The 19054-nt window shown below is 37.6% G+C and overlaps 1 protein-coding gene across 2 annotated transcripts in view; it reads left to right on the plus strand.

Annotated features, from left to right (window-relative positions):
• NETO2 (neuropilin and tolloid like 2) overlaps positions 1-19054 on the plus strand; it is a gene marked incomplete at its 3' end in the record, with an annotated part of 32057 nt that overhangs the window by 2206 nt on the left and 10797 nt on the right. The window contains exons 2-6 of one of the 2 annotated variants that reach the window (XM_082321012.1): positions 9995-10051; positions 11557-11697; positions 13636-13884; positions 16343-16387; positions 16477-16604. In XM_082321012.1, the coding sequence (XP_082177138.1) occupies positions 9995-10051; positions 11557-11697; positions 13636-13884; positions 16343-16387; positions 16477-16604 (620 nt within the window). The remainder of the gene's footprint in view (positions 1-9994; positions 10052-11556; positions 11698-13635; positions 13885-16342; positions 16388-16476; positions 16605-19054) is intronic. The other variant, XM_082321013.1, reaches the window with a different exon arrangement.

The following is a 19054-nucleotide window of genomic DNA, read 5'->3' on the forward strand; positions in this document are numbered from 1 at the left end:
GTTCAGGACTACTCTGTGTTCTTCCTCAGCTATCAATAATAGGGGCTGACTTAAATAAACATCTTAATGTAATTCTTATTGCCGCTGTCCATAGTGTTCAGCAAAACTTTTAGAAGTCTCATCCTGAATGCCATCATCTTACATTGATTATTTGCTCTCATCCAGATCTACAAGCCAGTAGTGCTGCGTGGAAGCGATGGTGGACCACGACAGCACTGCGGTTGCAGTAGCTGCAGGTTTTGCTGAAGTGGAGCCCAGCCAATGCCCACCTGCTTTCTCAGTGGTGTGCTGGAGGCCAAGGTGCTCGCTGCGTTTTGGTTGTTGAAAGACAAAGCCTTTTCCTCCCGTCTTCAGTTCTCAGTGAGATTTTAAACACACTAGAATCATTCTTTAATTCTAGCACAGCTTGCAAAATGCAACTGCTCCACAACAATAAAGCATTATAACCCTCCACTTCATAAGAGAAAAGCAGCTGCTTTCTTAATAAAGCCATGTTCCTGTTATGCTTCGGAAATAGATATGGCTATCTTGAATTTCCTCGTATCTACTGTTCCCCCAAAATGTGTTTGCTATTCCCATTCTTCAAATACGCTTCCTCTTTCATTTCTGTATGCTATTATTTGATTAAAAACCCCCATAAACCCTAAGTTAAATCCTGATATACATTAGTTTTGGACTATTTCAGTTATTATATTGGATTAACTTAAAAAGCCAAAAAGAGAATTCTGTAGTTTCTGTCCTGGTAATTCAACAAGCAGCCAGGGCTAGAAAAAATGACTGCTACTTCTGGAAAGTCAACATTCCCAGCCTTCCAATGAGCTACAGAACTATTTCCAACTCTGGCAGGTTGCAAGAATGTGGAGTACTATGATTAACTTCCTGCCATTCTGCTCAGCCCCCTCATTTGCATTTTGGCATGATTTTAACAGCTAATTTCTCACAAACAAGTAGTGTTAGGAAGTAATGCTTCCTTCCACACAAAAGCTAGGAATTGTGGCTTCCTGTTTCCAAAATAAAAAGGTGTAACAATGGCCCCAAAAGCTGAAAACAAGCAGACAAAAAAGATAATTTAAAAATCCGTTAATGATTTCATGATTTGTCCACTGAAACCAAAAGCAAAGTACTGGCTGTAGAGGCTCCGGCGGCCCTAATGAAGGCAGTATCAAATGTAAGTCAGAATTTCATTTTTTTACTTAAAACCAGGACCTACATGCAACCTTTTCTGCTGCACTCACAAAAAGCTAAGCACCAAACAGCTTGCACTGCTAAGCAGTTAAGCAGAAGTAACTCAAGTAACTATAGAATAGGATTCAAAAAGCTGCTGTGTTATAAACAAGGAAAGTATTTGGTGCTATTTATTGTGCCTTGCTATTAACACATATGCAAACTTAATATCCAAAATGCACTGCTCCCAGAGTAGCATAACTTCAAAAACATTAACTTCCTAGTTTTCCTAAGACATAGTTGACAATGACCGCTAAAATTTTTGCAGCACAAGTTGGTTATAATTACATTGGTATTAATAGAAAAGTTCAGTGTATAAATCAGGTATATATTTGTAGCCGGAGTACAGAATAACACTGGACTGAAGCTAAAGGAGCTATTAAATTATGTATCCCTATCTAATGAAAAAGGTAAGATTTTCAGCACCTTCCCTAAGGTTTAATTCACAGAGAGATTAGACAGAAAGATTAGCCCCAAATGAAACTTTATAAGCTATTCATCATTGTGCATACTCTTGTGCACATTGTTTACATACAAAGCAGGTTACACATGTAGTGATGGACATGCTTATCTGGACTGAAGCAAAATCTTAATTATAGTGTCTTGGATACAGTTGGGGTTCTAGCACTGCAAACAAGCTTGCTGCTTTTTCTGCCTTACATACTCCCAATTTGTTTTTTAATTAATGAAGCAGAGTCTTGGACAACTTAAATAGCTTGCTACCTTTAAATAGCTTTCTACCTCTATTGATACAGGACTGACAACTGCCACCTCACATACTGCAAGTGATTGGGGTGGGGAGTGTAAATTTTTCAACAAAAAATCAGCAAGTAACTTTTCATGAAAAGATTCCACGTTTCTTTTAGTGTATCTTTGTGCTTCACTCCATTTTCTGTTATTACAAAGCTGACCCACTATGCAGCAGGAAAGGACTGCCAATATGTTAACAATACATTTCACAAAACCTCTTTCTTTAGCATGCAAAAAAATCCATGAACACAGAGAAGTCTCTTTTTAAGGGACTAAGAGTGAGGAGCTAGAAAAAAATACTAATTTATACTCTGTACACAAATTGTTGTCAAACATGACAGAAGACAGCAGAACTTTTAATATGAATTCCATAATAGACATTCCTGAAAAGATTTCCACTGAAAAATACACTATATTGATAATAAAGAACAAGAGATGAAGAAGTTTGGTACAATCTGATCTGGTTTTAAGTCAAAAGTATCACTATCCAAGCGTTCTAGCAATAAGTAATCTCTGGGAAAGATGTATTCAGAATAGTCATGTACAGCAGGATCAGTTCTGTCAGCTGCAGGGAAACCATCTGAACTTTAAGTCAGTATATATATTTTAATAAGGTCTTTGGAACCCCTCATCAACATGGTTTGCACACGCAGCCTTCTCATCAGTCTCTTGCTGCATGCAGCTTGGAGATGAAAAAGGATCTTCCATATAAAAAGGAAAGATTCTATTTTAAAAATGAAAGATATCATTCTTCTGGCAGAAGTTTTGCTGGCAGACATACCCAGGAATGGATTATAAGTAATGGGAGATGTGGAGCAACTGGTAGAATGAAGCAGCCCACAGCTGCTTATACATTTCTAATGGAGGAAGGGATCAGAAATGTTAAATGTTTTGAGCAAACCTGGAGGGAACTCTGTCAGTCCATCCAAGCATGAATTGTTCTGCAGATGATTTTGATCAAAGGGACGTGGGAGAACTGCATTTACTTCCTGAATCAGTTAACCTGGTTTCTCTGCAGAGATGCAGACTCCCAGTTTGTTTCTTTGGCAATCTTAAAGAGAGGAATCCCTACTGGAAACAGCTGGAGTGAGATGAAACTGTTATATATGAGAACAGACCTGAGTGCATTCAGATATCCTGCTGCCTTGCTAATGGCTAACAAGATTTGGATCTTAGAAAGGCGGTGGAGTCACTGTTAATAGCTGGTGAAGCCCACTTCTGCTATCAAGCTTCTGTGAGGAGGATTAAAAATGGCTTGGCAGCTCCACTAGCATACTCTGGGTGAGACTTACAAACAGCTAAAATATGTCTTGCCTGATGCACACTTTCATCTCTGTTGCTTTATTCTGTGGCAGTCCTGCAGTATATTCCAACATGAGGAAATCACTGGAGCTGTTAATAGGCTGTTACAGGCAGCCACCTTAACTGCTCTTTGATACTCATTTTACCAATCTGCAAATGTCCTGTTGAGACCACAAGAGATTCAGCAATATATACAGACTATGAACTATAAGAGCATGTGGGATTCGAAAACTGCTGTGTTTTCATCCTCAGCAACAGAATTGTTTGCCTAAAAAAGCAGCAACAGATGCAATTCAGTATTCCTTTTATCAATTAGCAAATGTCACCAAATGCTAGGAAGAGAGAAAAATCTCATTCCCTGGAATTTACAGCTTGTGTTTCTGAGCTAAAAATGGCTTGAATCAGAAATGCCCTTAACCAGCTTTCTGAAAGAAAAGGAGATGACCATCCACACAGAATTACATAAAATCCAGAGTGTCTGTTTTCCTTCCCCCACTTCAGCTTGTCCATCTAAATTGCAGAAGTTCTTTACAAGAAGACCGGTCAATCACTTCGAATTTGTCCGGCATCTAACATCATGGGACCCTACGCTTGATCGGAGTCCTTAGAAGCAACCAGAACACATATAAGTAACTTATGTTGTATATGTCATCTTGGACAGAGAATAAGATAGGACACGACATCACAAATGTCCCCACCACATTAATAGCTAACTAATGTTTAGACATATGTGGGGGAAAAAAGGGATGCAGAAGCTGGGATACTGTGATTAGCAGTTACTGAAAGTAACATTAATCTTACCACACGGGGCAAATTAGGAGCTAGGTTTAAGAACAGTACACAGAAAAGGATTCGTTCCCATAAGGCAAAACATAGTATATAATTAAGATCAAGCATTTGTTACTCTAGGCTCTATCTCCCAGAAAGAAGCAGGCATCCCGGCAAGATTTTCTGACATGCATGACCTGTGTGTTGCCAATTACTGTCTATTTGGACGATACGTATACAAGGTGCTGCCTAATCCAGGGAGTACAGCACAGAGATAAAACAGTGAATCCTGCTTTAAGCAATGTCTGTCATCTTTATCCCCAGGATTCTGACTACCACTATACTAAGAATGTGTAATACTCTAAATGATTAAGTCTTTATTTAAAAAATTGGTGGAATTTTTCACTCTGTTTCTCAGTTGTGCATGACTGCTCCCCAGTTTGGTATTCAGCTTGCCCTGCATGCATAGATCCCCCACTGTCATCACTGAAGACAGTGATCACTCTCAGAGCCACACAGCAAATCTAGTCTGTTTTCTCTATATGCGAAGATCCCTAGAGCATGCAGAAAAAGCAGAGGAAAGACATACCATAGGGAGCTCAGAGCAGTACTGTATCCCATGAAGTCTGAAGAATGCATCTTGCCAGAAAGTACAAGCATATGTCAGATTTGCAGCCTAAAGCACTTGTTTTTCTGAGCAACACACTGATTTCTCAATATTGGGTTGAGCACCCGTTTACTATAAAACTAACTGTATTATTCTCATTTTTAAAGAGAAATAGGAGCTGCTCATTTGTGAATCTCTCTCTATATACTTCAATACACAAATTAACAAATATTTTTTGCAGCTTAGGTTCATTTTAGAGAATTTTAAGAAATGTCAGCAAAGAAAACCTTGACTCCTGCAAACAATGCATAGTTTACTACACCAGTTCAGGGGATTCTTTTATATTATTCCATAAGCCTATTTCAACAACAGAATAGTAATAAGAATTTGCAACGTATGATTAGTGTCTTCACTCTTAAAAATTTATACAGCTGTCTGCAGGCTATGTGATCTAAAATGTTTCGTGCAAAGAAGTGAAGAAAATGAAAAATGATTCTTTTAAAAACAGACAGAAGCTTGCTGATTTTTCTTTATTTCTAGTTAATGTTCACACAGGTGAAAACTATCAGATCTTTAAATGGTAGTACAAAAGTATGCACCGTAATTCGTGGGATAAAAGTCTGTAGCAAATATCAGATTCATGAATAAAAGAAGCCCCTCTTAATCTGTCTGCCTCAGTGACTATGCTGCTCTTGGCTTAACGATAGCCTCTTCTACAGTGTACATATAATGAAGCAGAAGCTCAATACAAGGTGCAGAAGCGCTAACCTCTATCATATTTACCAACTAAATATCTCTAAGGTTATAAGGTCAGTCTCCCATGTTTCAGTGTCTTCCAGTAGAATTTTCGCCACGCTCCTCCATTAAAAACAAAACAATCAAACCCACCCTTTATCCTTTTGATATTCAGTGCAGTCATGCAATCCTGCACTGTTTGTGCTGTTGCTTACATTAGCAAGCCATGTTCAAGTGGCATTTTTAGATACACACTACTCCTGCTTCCTATACCGTAATAAAATATGGAGCTGAGCCTAGAGTTGTCTTTCATCCCCACTGAAGAACGGTCATGTCACAGTGATATGTAATAGACTTTAAAAGAGGAAAAAAGAAGGAGCAGAGGAATACTGCAAGTTCAGGTGCATTGTAAGTATTTGAATTTGCGTTTATCGGAAGTAACAAGATCATTCTTCATCCTTCTGAAAGTGCTACAAGACTTTTAGTGACAGTAGTTCGGTATGTCATGTCTGTTCTAATTGCTGTGTCTGTGTCCCCCCGTGCAGTATCAGGACACTGGTTCAGCACTAGCTCTCCATTGCACCATCCTACAGGATCTGTCTCCTCTCTAGACGTCTTCCTTCCTTCTTACTGACTTGTATGGTCCAAATTAGTCTTTCAGATTTGAAAATACTTTTCCAGGAAGTGGTATGGATTTAGGACGCCAAGTGATTGCTTTGTTGTTTTTAAAATGCACACAAAAATGGGTTAATGGGAGCAGTTTAAAAGCTCTAAAAATATCCTGACTGATCTTTTTCCTTCTTTCTTTTGCTTTCATCCTGAACGTTGATAGGCCTTGTTTTCAGTCAAAAACCTCCTGTTTGGTATCCCACTTTACACTGTGTCACGTAAATGCATGCAGTTTAAGGCAATACTACCTCAGGCGTCCCTGCCCAGTACTCTCAGGAAGAACAGATACAAGTCCTTTCTCCACCTTTTTGGTAGCAATGTCACAGAGATAAGGACAGCACACATACAGAGTGTTAGTCAGAGACACCTTTCTTCTTTATCGTACTATCACCTGCGATAAAAGTAATGGCAAAGGAAGGCCCTTAAACATTTGCTACCTAGGCTGCTTTGAATACATCTTAAGTGTTTTTGAGAGCATGAGAAGGATAGGCATTGCCAGGGAAAGGCAAGAGATGGAACAGATTAAAAATGAAGAAGATGAAAAGGGCAGGGAACAAAGGGAAGGTGGCCCATACTTAGTATATCCACTCATCCATATAACATGACAAAAGGAAGACAGTAAGACAAATATTCAGCCCATTTATCTTCTGTAATTGCCTGCATATCCATGCTGTTCTGCAGGAAACACACACTGTTCTTTTGCACTTACACACGCATACACAGCTCTGGACTATTTATAGAAACGGCACAGGCTTTAGTGAAAGCCAATCAGATTTTCTGAAGTCTTTCCAGGAGGCTTCTTTCTGTATCCGCATCATTTCAAGAAGGGAAATCACTGGTTAGCGTAACTGAACATCTATTCTTATGTTGTCACTTTCTGTACAAGAGAGCACGATCACTGAAATAAACATAGATGCTCACTGCTATTTTCAAGGTGAAAAAGAAGAAAAAAGGTATACCGTAACAGTGTTAGCCATAGTAGATAGCTGTACTAAAAAAAAACAAAACAAAACAAACAGACCCCCAGATTTCCCACTTACTTGAAAGTGACTATCTGCGTGAAAGTATCTATCTTACTCCTATTTCTGTGTTTGTTTGCTTTAAGAAAAAAAAGACAAAGCCCATTTTGCATTTTAAGAAGCAGCACAAGTTATAAAAAGAGATTGCTATGTCCTTGCAAAATAGAGGGTGGGCGTAGCACATCTTTAAGAAAGGTTAATTCAATAGAAGAACATATTGACACACGGTTTATATAGGATTGTGAAAACTGCGCTTACTTTAACAACAAAAGCCAACTTTGAAGTGTTGCTGCAAAACCAGCATAGAAAAAAACAAAGAAAATACATAGACAACTTTATATTCACTATCAAGATTCTCTGTTAGGGGCAAGCTATCTTGGGAGTACAAATGCATTATAAGTTCTTGCACTTAAACTCAGGTCTTTGAGTGCACAGTTCAAACACAGAAGCTGCAAAAATAAACTGCAAATAATTTTGAAATAGTAGCATCTATATAAGAAATATTAAAAACTAAAAAATATCTGAAAGCTAATGTCAGTCATATGTTAATAAAGATGGGATATTTGTTTATTTTATTTGCTTTAAAGACTAGTGAACATCCATAACTTGAAGACCAGTAATGGGTACTAGATACTTTCTTCTGAAGGATGAATTTCCAATCTAGGGTGAGTCAGCAATGATTAACGATTGATACTTTGTATTGGGATAATGATAGTTAGGAAGTATATTTTCAATATATTAATATTGATGAAAATACAGAATTATTGCAAAGATGGAAACTGCAAAACTACCTCAGTCTTAACCTACTATCATATTCCATCCCTAAAAATCAAATAAGCTCTAGGAACATAACACTTGTTTGCAAGACCCATGTGGTATTTTAGAACACCCACAGTTGTGAACTCGACTTGCAAGGGAAGAAGTGGTTGTTGGTAAGGAAAGTCTCATAATGATATAAAACCTGTTTTAATATGGGTAGAGAGAAGAAAGGGCAGCAGAAACATGCATAATAAAACACAAATGCTAGATGGACACTTTCGGGGGCAGACTTTGATTCCTTTTGTCTTTCCCCAAGATAATACATCTATGCCAACATTACAGTAGCACCTAGATGAGTTCAGTCAAGATCACCGTAATTCACAGTCAATGCATGCTCACTCTGGAACTCTCTAAAGGGCTGAAAGTCTAACAGCAACACAGGGAGAATCATGGATAGAGAAAATGCCATTTCAGCACGAGCCACTAAAATGCCTGAGCAACGAGAGGGGAAAATTGGGAAAATAAAATTAACTTCTTGAATGTGACAGTAAAATTCCTGCTGAAATCTGTTTTTTCCTGCAGTGATGAGGCCATGCCTGTCTGACTTAGTATTAACAAGTAGATTAAGAACATGGGAAAGGCCATACCAGGTGAAATCAAAAGTCCATCTAGCCTGGTATCTTCTTTCACAGAGATAAAAAAGCAGATGTCTCAGAAAGACTATAAAAGTAGAGTGAATTATATTTGCCCGAAATATTATCCCAGACTTCCAACAACTTATGGCTCAAGGCGTTTCTGAAACAGAATTTTCTACCTTAAGGATGCCTTATGAAGTATGTGCATTAAAAAAAAAACCAACAAAAACAAACTTCCTTTACTTTGAACATGCCGCCTGCTAGCTTTGTCTGATACCCCCTGGTTCTTGTATTGGAAGAGACAACAAGTAGTTGCTCTCTATTCACCATCTCAATGGCACTTGTGATTTTATAACTTGTATCCTGTCTCCCGTCAGCCAGCTTCTGTCCAGGGTAAAGAGTCGTAGCTTACTTCGCTAGTTCTCAGAGATGTGTGTCCAGAATTGTAGAGGTTCTCAAGAAAGAAGCAAATGAAAGATTTGAAGAGTGGCATAATTATATACTCTGTTTCATTCTCTTTTCCTTTCCTGGCAATCTCTAACAATTTGAGAAGACAAAGCATTTTAGGAAAATCTGGACATTAAGCCTGCTTTAAAACGGTTGATGAATAGTGGAATATGTGCTGCTCAGACTGACACTTCTTAGGTGCAACAAAAGTGTAAACATACGGGAAAGGCCAAAAGCAAAACCATCTAGACAGCTTCTTTTGAAGGAAGGAAGGAAGAAGAGAGAGAGTTGGGGGAAAGAGTATAACCAAATCTTTAACAGGTCCAATATTTAGTCAATTCAAATCTGGAAAACGCCAGCATATATCAACACCTGAGACTAACACAAGACTTTAGCAAACCAGAGTGCTTGGAACAGTGTACATCCTAACAGTGTCCACATCCTAGCTGTTGTCACTGCTCAGAGTAAGCCTCTCTCCGTTGTTAGAACTTCTATCTGCTCCTTTTCTACTGCCACATCATTTGCAGAAATCACTGGTCTTGTGGCAGCATCACAGCAACCCGTCCTGCAAGCACAGTTCTACAGTGCTCCTGAAATCCATGCAGGGATAAGACCATGCAGTGCCTCCTGTGGTCCTGATTAATTTCTTGGAAGCTGGAGAAGTCTTTTGTACGTTATGCGTATGAAGTTTTAGGATAAATATGGTTCAATATAGCAGTGAAACATCTTGTTTCAGGATATAAAAGTTATATAGAAGATAGATACCATTTAATTTTATAAAATGCTTGCAAATTAGTAGATACTCTAGAAAATATTCTTAAAGTCCCCTCAAACAATAATTTGCTATTCTCATATATGTTTTCTTAAGGAACCTGGAAGAAGAACCGACAATGCACTTAGACAGCACTGGTTTTCTGAAGCTGAAATTTCAAGAAAGCACATAAATGAATTACGTATTTTTGTATGTTCTGAGTTGTTTTGATTAGTGATTCTAGGATTTGCATGAATTAAGACTGCAGAAAATGGTTTATAATTTTGATGAATTACTGATGTTTTTCCTGTCCAATTTCTCTCATCAGTGTTGCTAGTAACAATCCTTGTAGTGGAAGGGATTGCTGTTGCACAGAAGACACAAGGTACAATTTTGGTTTGATCATTTTCTTTCAAAAAATGTAGCAGTTTTATAATTTTTAATTAAGCAATATAAGTGAAATAAAGTATTTGTGTTTGGGTATTAATATCTCTTGAATTAGCAATATGAATTCCAGTAGTTTCCACTTTCCCCCTATTTACTGCATTGTTTTCCAACTGAACAAAGCCATCCAGTCACAAAGAATATGGACGTTCACTTACCCAGTTAAAATTCTATGGTTTTAGACCTTAGAGGTAGAAAAAAAAGACCACGGAAATTCATGTTTTCTGTATCTGACAACAAGCTTTTCAAATAGTCCACCCACAATCATTTTTGAAGCCTGCTGAGTGGGGAAGGCATCAATTTCACAAACCTTATTTTCTCATACGTGGGATTAACCCACACATAGGAGAGAAGAATTCCTTGAACTGACACCTACAGAATTTCCTTGAACAATTTCTGCAGGAGAGACTAAGTTTTCACCCCCATAAATCAAAAAGCTGCCAAGGTACCAGTGGAAGGTGATGTCATTTACTGGAGGCAGCTAAGACCTGTATCGGCATGGACTCCCTCTCAAAGGTCTGCAAAGAAAAACTGCATGAATATAAATAACATTATGAGAGCACCCTGTGAGATTTAGGAAGAATCTAGCAGAAACCACATATCCTGTGTCTTATTCTCTCCAGTTCTGCTGATATCAAGGAGAAGAGTCAAAGGTACTTAAGAAGAATGTCAGAGAGATCATACTATTCCCAGCTCCTTTCTCCTTGGATAAGGAAATTTGAACTAACAAAGCTCCTGCAAATGGTCTAGCCAGGTGCACTAGCTTAGTAAACTGCATTATCTCAGTCAAGGATCATATTTCCCTGTACACCCAGAGGAAGACCTTTGATCTTAAATGAGACCCTTAGCTACCAGTGCAATCTAGCTATTGTTAGTAATTTTATTAACTGCCATTGCTGTATTTAGTGTGTTTACATATTATAATTCATTCTGAGTGTTCTGAATTCCAACAAATTATTGTAAATATATTCAATCTAAGGACCATGTGCTTCAGTATACTCTGGAATCAGGGCCAAAAATAGTAAAAGCTAACAAATATTTTGGATTATATTTGCATAGGAATGGAGAAGACATAAGCCATAAAATAATGCTGCTGTATTGGCAGCCACTGTGACTATTTGACTTAGAAAGAAGAGCATCAAAAACTCTAAACTGACTTGGGTAAAAAAAATTACTCTCTGTCTTCCCTTCCCAAATATGTCCCAAAATTACTGGACATATTTGATATTCAAAACCTGTGATCTCTTTAGAATATACCACATCACTAAATTAAACATAAGATTTTCCTAGCTAGATATTAACAAGTGGCATGTAAGAGGGTTTTCAATCAAAATAAATTACTTTCTTCTTTTATAGCATATGCGTTATGTCAGTGTTTTACTTTTGCAAAATGAAATTTGCATGCTTGTAGGAGAAATTTATTTGATCACTTTTTTTTCGCTTAAGGTGGGCAAAATATTGGAGTGAATCGCATTCCTCCTACCCAGTGTGACAACTGGGTACGGACAAGTAATGGAGGACATTTTGCTTCACCAAACTACCCTAACATGTACCCACCAAATCAAGAGTGCATCTATATCTTAGAAGGTACATGCTGTATTTCTGGTTTGTTGTGTTGTAATCTTACTGTTAAATGGATAATCTTGAACTGTTAAAACCGTGTCATTTTACTATACTGTGAAGTATTGTATAGCCATACTGGTAATATAATCAATTCTGCAGTCATTTGGTTGAACAAGAAGCTAAATTTGCTCTCTGAAGTAATAATAACAAATTAATAGAAAGTGCAAACATTCAGGAATTAGCTATACAGAATAAGACATAACCTCACAGCCAGAAAAAGCAGCATCAGATCTACTGTAATCTATGAAGGTACAGAATTATTAAGATAAAAATTGTAGCTTGTTACTTTAATATCACTTCTGATATTGCTGATAATAAACTGCAAAAGATGGTTGAAGACTCTATTCTGTCTGTCTCACGAGCAGAAAGGCTTTATGCTGTCCTTCATTAATAAAAGACACACCTGACTGCCATAGCACTGTACTAAAAGTATGGAGATTTGTTAGCACTGCTGAGGTCACTATTAAAATTATGTGATGAGGACAAAAAAATTGCATTAACTAGAATAAAACCACATTCCAATGAGAATATCTTGGATAAGGGCTGCAAGACTTCGGACACACTGATTATTTTTTCCTCTTATTAGAATGCACCCAGAACCCACTGAAGTCAGCTAAAAACGTTAGTCAGTTTAATCATCAGATTCATATCAATTAATTGAAATATTTCAAGTAATATGTTTCAGTGAGTTTTTATTTGTACAGTATAGTACTGGTTCATAGACACCCACATGCTTGTATGCATGCACATCTGAAGTTTTGCATCTTCCCTGCCAGTGAAGGCACTGGAGAGCAGGTGTCCTGACCAGCCTCGGAGATCGGACATACCAGATCCATTTCTGGATCTCCCTTGCGCAAGGCAGTTTCCATGGGGCACAGACTCGGTTTCCACACCTCTGTCCTCACCATCCTTATACAGAAACATTAGGGGTACCTGAATGAGACAAAGGCCCTCCACAGTTTCTAGCTAAGATAGGGTCCTTCCTGCAGGCCACTGCCAATATGTGCAAACAGCTACGAATGTTTTAAATTCATGTATAAGTGGCATAAGGTCTAAACAGAGTGTTAGAGACATAGAAGTACGTCCTTTTTGCATTCAGAAGCAGCAGACAGCATGTGATTCTTTAATGCTGTCATTCCAGATACCAATTAGTACCTGAAAGTTCATGTAGCTCAACAGATGACAAGAACAGGAAACACTGTAAAGCTATTCACACAATATAAAGTCACAGTTCCAAACTACAGATGTGGAAAGTAGCCATAGCTGCACCTCATCAGGATTTAGGGGTCTGATCCAAATCCTGATGTTAGGCTGTCACTGGTTCAGACTTACCAATATCTGCAGTCACCTGCATATTAATAATATATATGAAGCATTTACACTTCTCTGAATATTCTAATAAAAGATGTCTCCTGCCAAAGAATCTGCAAATTTGGGCTTAACGTTTAGGAAATATACCAGTGAGTAGTTCTTCATATCTTTTTCTTTTCCATTCTTTTCTGCATCCCTCGATGTTTTGTCCTTTTTTACATACTTTGCTTTCACAGAACATTGGTTTTAATTTATATCTTAATACTTGTTTGAATACCTTTGCATATATGTTAATACCTGTTACATGTGCTGCGTTAAATTTATGTAATTTCTGAATGTTCAACAATAAAGGTCAGCAAGCAAAAAAATTCTGTAAAATTCTATGAAAAAGTATCTTATACACAATAATTTTTTTTATTTTTATTCCAGTGTATCTCAGTTTTTGTAGCAGACTGCCAGATGTATTTTGAGAAGTTTCCAGTCTCTTTTTTATCTTGCTGTTTTGGAGGCCTGTCTTTTCATTATTTCATGTCTTCATGTGTTTTTTATATAGATCTTCATTTAATCTTTTGCTTCATTTTTTATGTCTAGCTGCTCCACGACAAAGAATTGAGTTGACCTTTGATGAACCTTATTACATAGAACCCTCATTTGAGTGTCGGTTTGATCATCTGGAGGTTCGAGATGGACCTTTTGGTTTCTCCCCTCTCATTAATCGTTACTGTGGTCTGAAAAGTCCTGCACTAATTAGATCAACAGGGAGATTTATGTGGATCAAGTTTACTTCTGATGAGGAGCTGGAAGGAAAGGGATTTCAAGCAAAGTACTCATTTATACCAGGTAAAGATGCCTAAATCCTGACCAAGTTAATGACTGTCTGCTCCCATTGAACTCCGTGGATGTGTTTATGCTGACAGTCTAGAGCTGTATTTCCTAAGTGCTTAAGAAGGCAAGGTGACAATGCGATAGTTACAGTCTCAGTCCTGCTAATCCTACAGCATACTTGACTAAAACCACTTTGGAAAATTGACTGAAGAGAATTACAGGTCTATAGTTTGCTAGTGAAGAAGTCAGTTGATCTTGTTCATGCTGAAGGCTTTAGCAACTTCCCTCTTTGTTACTCGAACTTGTACCAGTTTCACCAGCGGTAGTAATGGAAAGAGCATTTATCTAGACAAATAGCTGGCATTTACAACAGCCCATCTTCTAGGAATATAAGACACTGACAAAAACACCTGAAGCAAATCTACAGTAGCACTTCCAGCCAGATGCAAAACATTTTAAATCTCTATTCTGAAAAGCCAGAGGAAACATCTATACAGTGCCAGCATCAGCTCTCAGTATGACTAGATTCCCTCCAACCACAGGATCAGACAACAGAATTGTTCTTTGCTCAAAGTACAGTGTAGTTTACAGGGTATGAAGGAGAGGATAATATGCTGACAATGCCTTTAGACAAACAAAAAGTACATCTGCTCTGTTGGGCCACTTAAAACTGGCAGGGCATTCTTTTTACAAGAAAATTTGACCTGATGTCCTTGTGCAATGCTTGGCTGCTGTACTTCATAGATACTATCTGCGTAGTTATCAGCATTTTATTGTCCTTCGGGACAAAAGACAGTATACTAGTGTCAGCTCTGTTACTACTACAAATGTATACACAGGCATAACTTTTTAATGTCATCTTTACCCAACTGGTCTTTACCCCTACAGCACATGAAAACACTATACATGATTATATGTTACTGCTTATAGAACTGTATACCTTGTTAGGGATTGGCACTTGGAAACTCTTCAGATTAACATGGTGACCAGTCCACTGGGAATAACATGCTAAAATGTTTTCATAGGGACAGTACTTACGCATTTTGCTACATCCATTTCCAAAGCCATTTCATCAACATCACTTTCAAAACTAACTTAGCCTAGTTCCAGGCTGGATCTTTAAATATACATTTAAACTGTATATTATTTTCACAGTAGATTGTAGCAACTGAAGGACTGATATTTTTCTTTCCTCTACATTTACTTAGAGTGTGGTAAAATATTTTGGGATTGTGAAAATGGAAGGGGACATGCACATACACCCCCACTTCATAAAAAAAAAAAAAAAAGTTCACAAAGAAGGTTGAAAACCTCTTGCAGAATTTTGCATATAGTGATCATAGATTTCACCATAGGTAACTAAAACAGAGGGCAAAGAAGGCATTTTCTCAGCTGTCCTGAGTCTTAATCTCAGGACTGAGGCGTTTTAGGGGAAGTGATAAGCTCGCTATACAGAAAACATTTAGAGGACCACAGAAAGAGCCTGGAAATGCACTTAGAAAAGAACTTTGTACAAAACAGTGATGCGCTTTTGCATGAACTAGTGCTTTCTTTGCATAGACTAACATTTCACACACATACACACACTATGATTTACGTGATTTCTGTGGTGGTTTTCTATGCCGCAGCTGCAAATGGGTGCATCTTGCGAGTTTCCATGCTGATTTGCAAGGAAAGAGTAACCCAATCACTGAAATGTAAACCTTGGACATCCCAGCCCATTACAGACTCATTTTTAGCCAAGCCTTCGTCCCAGTGAAGTCAAGTACCATCAGTTAACCATTATAAAAAAGTATATTCTTAACTCGCTAATAGTTTGCATACAGTATACTACTACACTATATAGTACAGATACATACACTACCTACATGTCAAATTTAGAAGAGAAGACAGGAGCACTTAAGGTGAAATTCTGCCTCCTTAAATGATGTCTAGAACTGTGCTACCTGGCCTAATAAAAGGGGCATGGGTACCCAAGGAAAAAGTATCTTTAGTATTGAACTGTCCTTCTTTATATTCTTTATTAATAGCAATTAGCAGTTTCAAAGTGTTGATACATTTTACTAAACTTCAAATTGTTCAGAGCTAGACAGACAGCAATCTGATAAAAATGATGCACACAGAAAGATCCCCTGACCTCCAGTGGAGCTCCAGGGATTTCAGTGAAAACTGGCATAGCTAAATTCAGAATGTAATATAGGAACAAAATAGCGAATAGTAGTTTTTGGTGTTATGCTGGAAATCTGAACTGTCAGTGTAGAATTACCTTATTCAGATAAGGTCAATCTTTGTGGAATAATGTTATCATCTAAAAAAAATCTGTCTCTGTACCCTCCAATCAATTCAGTAAACTTTCTGGCAATTTTTATTGTGACATAATAAAAAATGGACATAATCTTCAGATTATACTAAACCTCGAAGTGATTCTCAAGCATTGATAGCCCCTGTGATTCATTTCTTCTTTCTATTACAGATCCTGACTTCACTTACCTAGGAGGTATTTTAAATCCCATCCCAGGTCTAGTATTACAGTAACAATTTCTTTATACATGAAATTTTAAATTAATATCATATTGCATTTGACAGCAAGGTATATGTTCTCCCTAGACTGCCAATTTGAGCTCTCAGGAGCTGATGGAATAGTACGTTCCAGTCAAGTAGAACAAGAAGGAAAAACAAAACCGGGACAAGCAGTTGACTGCATATGGACAATTAAAGCTACTCCAAATGCTAAGGTGGGTTTCATTCATATCATTCAGCATATAATGGGTGGCCAAGTCATTAGTAACAGGTAGTAGTCACTAGCTGTGATTTGCATAATGTCTCACTTTTCACTGAAATGAATTATGTATCAGCGGCTTAGGAAGTCCAGATAGAGGATTATTTCTGAAATTAAACTTCCATAGCAGGTCCACAGTGTTGTCTTCCTATTATTTGAAACTTAAAATACAAAATAACTGTGAAAACTGTTTAAGCAACAATTTTCAAGGGCATTTGACTTGGACTCTGGTTTTATTGGAAGACCGCAGGCAAAAATGCTGGCTAACAGCTTTGATAAATTCCAGTAAATCTTGCTGCCATGGTTTAAAATTTTGCTTCCAGTGGTTCTACTGGAGAATTTGGTTCTGTTCAACATCAACAAACACGTACCTGCTCCTCCCCAGTCTAATTCACAATCCAGCACCCTAAAACCCACTTTCATCAGCAGTTTGAGCTAAAATGAAAGGCTTTACCTGGAAACAGCCGAGGAATTACCACTCTTTCTCTTCTGACTTAGCTATAGGATCACACCCTCTTAAAGTACCACAATAAAATTTGCTAGAGCTTTTCTGCCCAAGCTCTAAAGGGGCATATTAGCTGCTCGAGCCAAAAATCAGCATTAGTTACCGAGGTACCTGACACTTACGATTGTGCCTGCAGAGCTAGAGGCTGCTTACTAAAACATTACTATCTTATGCTCATTAAAAACAACTTGAGCTTTGTTGTTGGGCAGAGAGAAGGATAAAATCCTATTCATAATTCCAAAATACAATAGCTATAGTCTGTTTTAAAAAAACCCAACAGCTATGTGTTTCAGAATCATATACTTGTTAATTACTTGAGTTGCACTGAAGAATACATCTTTTTTTCTCCATGTAGCATACGCAATCTGTAATTTTGCTTCTGTATGTGTATTAAAGCACATACCATTGCTTGCATGTACATAAAAATTAAAAAATATTTTTAAGCGGTAGCTGCTAAGATGACAAGCCTACTCTGTGCCTTCTTACATGCTCCTAATAGTTAACTAACCAGCCCTATTCACCAGCTTCCAGATCAGTTCTAAAACAGCAGCTGAAAAGATGGTAATAAGAGGACAACACAAGAAAGAAACTAAAATTCCATTAATATGTTTGAGCCTTTGAGGAAGTGACTCAACTCCCAAGAGCCCTATACGAGTCTAAGTAATAGTAGTAGTTCTTCCAGAAACAATAATAAAACCATTTTCTTTCTACATTGCCACTTGAGTGCACCAGGTCTTGTGCTTAAGTATTTTAATAAATTATTGAATGTTGCCAGAAGGCAGAGTTATAGTTGGGTCAGTCCTGAGATTAGATCATCATCCTAAATTACTGAGTTAAAACATTACAGAAAAATAATTCTTAGTATTCTGACAGTGGTTTCCCAAGCTTCAATTCTGGCAGAATTATGATGATAAAATCCATTAGATCTGATATGGTGCAGTCTCTTGAGAAAAATAAGCATAGACATTTTTAATTTCCTCAATTCGATGTTGTAATAAAAATAAATTTTTAAAACTGACACAACTGCAGCAATGAAAGGATTTTAAAAATCTGCATAACAGATATTTAATAAATTACCTCTAGATTTCAGAAAATTACTAGAATAATCAATATAATCTAAGAGTGAGGACCTCTTATATTTACTTGCCTCACACACTAACCAGAAGGAGCTTTTGCAGAGCTGAGCTTTTTTAATGGAATTATTCCTTTGTTTTCATACACAGAATAACTCTACTAAAAGCATGGTAATTTGTTTTCAGCTTCCTTTGTAATTTCACAGCAGATATATGAAGTAAATCATTAAATGAAAATACTGTCTCTCAGCACAAATACTAGCACTTAGAGCTCACACCCATGTTTGTGAGATAAGACATCAATGGAAGACAGGTTCTCAATGTAGCTGAGAATTTCCGGCAGTAAATCTAACAAAGACAGCAGGAAAAATAAAAAAAAAAGAAAAAAAGAAAAAAAAGAAAAAATATGTATACTGAAAATCACAAGCCAGTGAGATGCAGCAGAAGATAATGTGGCACAGGCTGCACCTTTTCATAGAACGTGCAAGGGGAGGCAGTGCGGGCAACCTGCCTCTGGAAAACACTGGAAAGGAAGAGCCAGGGCGTACAAGCATCACCTCTCTCGTACAGTGCTCTTTTACCATGTTTTCAATAGAGCCTGTTACATGGGGGGGGGGGGGGGTATCTTTTTTTCCCCACACAAAGGTGGTTGGTTTTGTTTTAGTGAATTCTTTAAAATTCAGTTTTAAAAGGCTTTTGGCACTAGCTGAGGTTGAAAGCAAGATGTGGCAAAAGGGCAGAAAAATAGGTAATATAGCAGTAGTAAGCATGGTATTCATCTACCCTGTCTTCCCTGCTTCACAAACTAAACAGGAGTTTGAGATTCTT

The sequence above is a fragment of the Platalea leucorodia genome (assembly GCF_965183815.1).
Source record: "Platalea leucorodia genome assembly, chromosome: 8".
Classification (NCBI taxonomy): Eukaryota; Metazoa; Chordata; class Aves; order Pelecaniformes; family Threskiornithidae; genus Platalea; species Platalea leucorodia.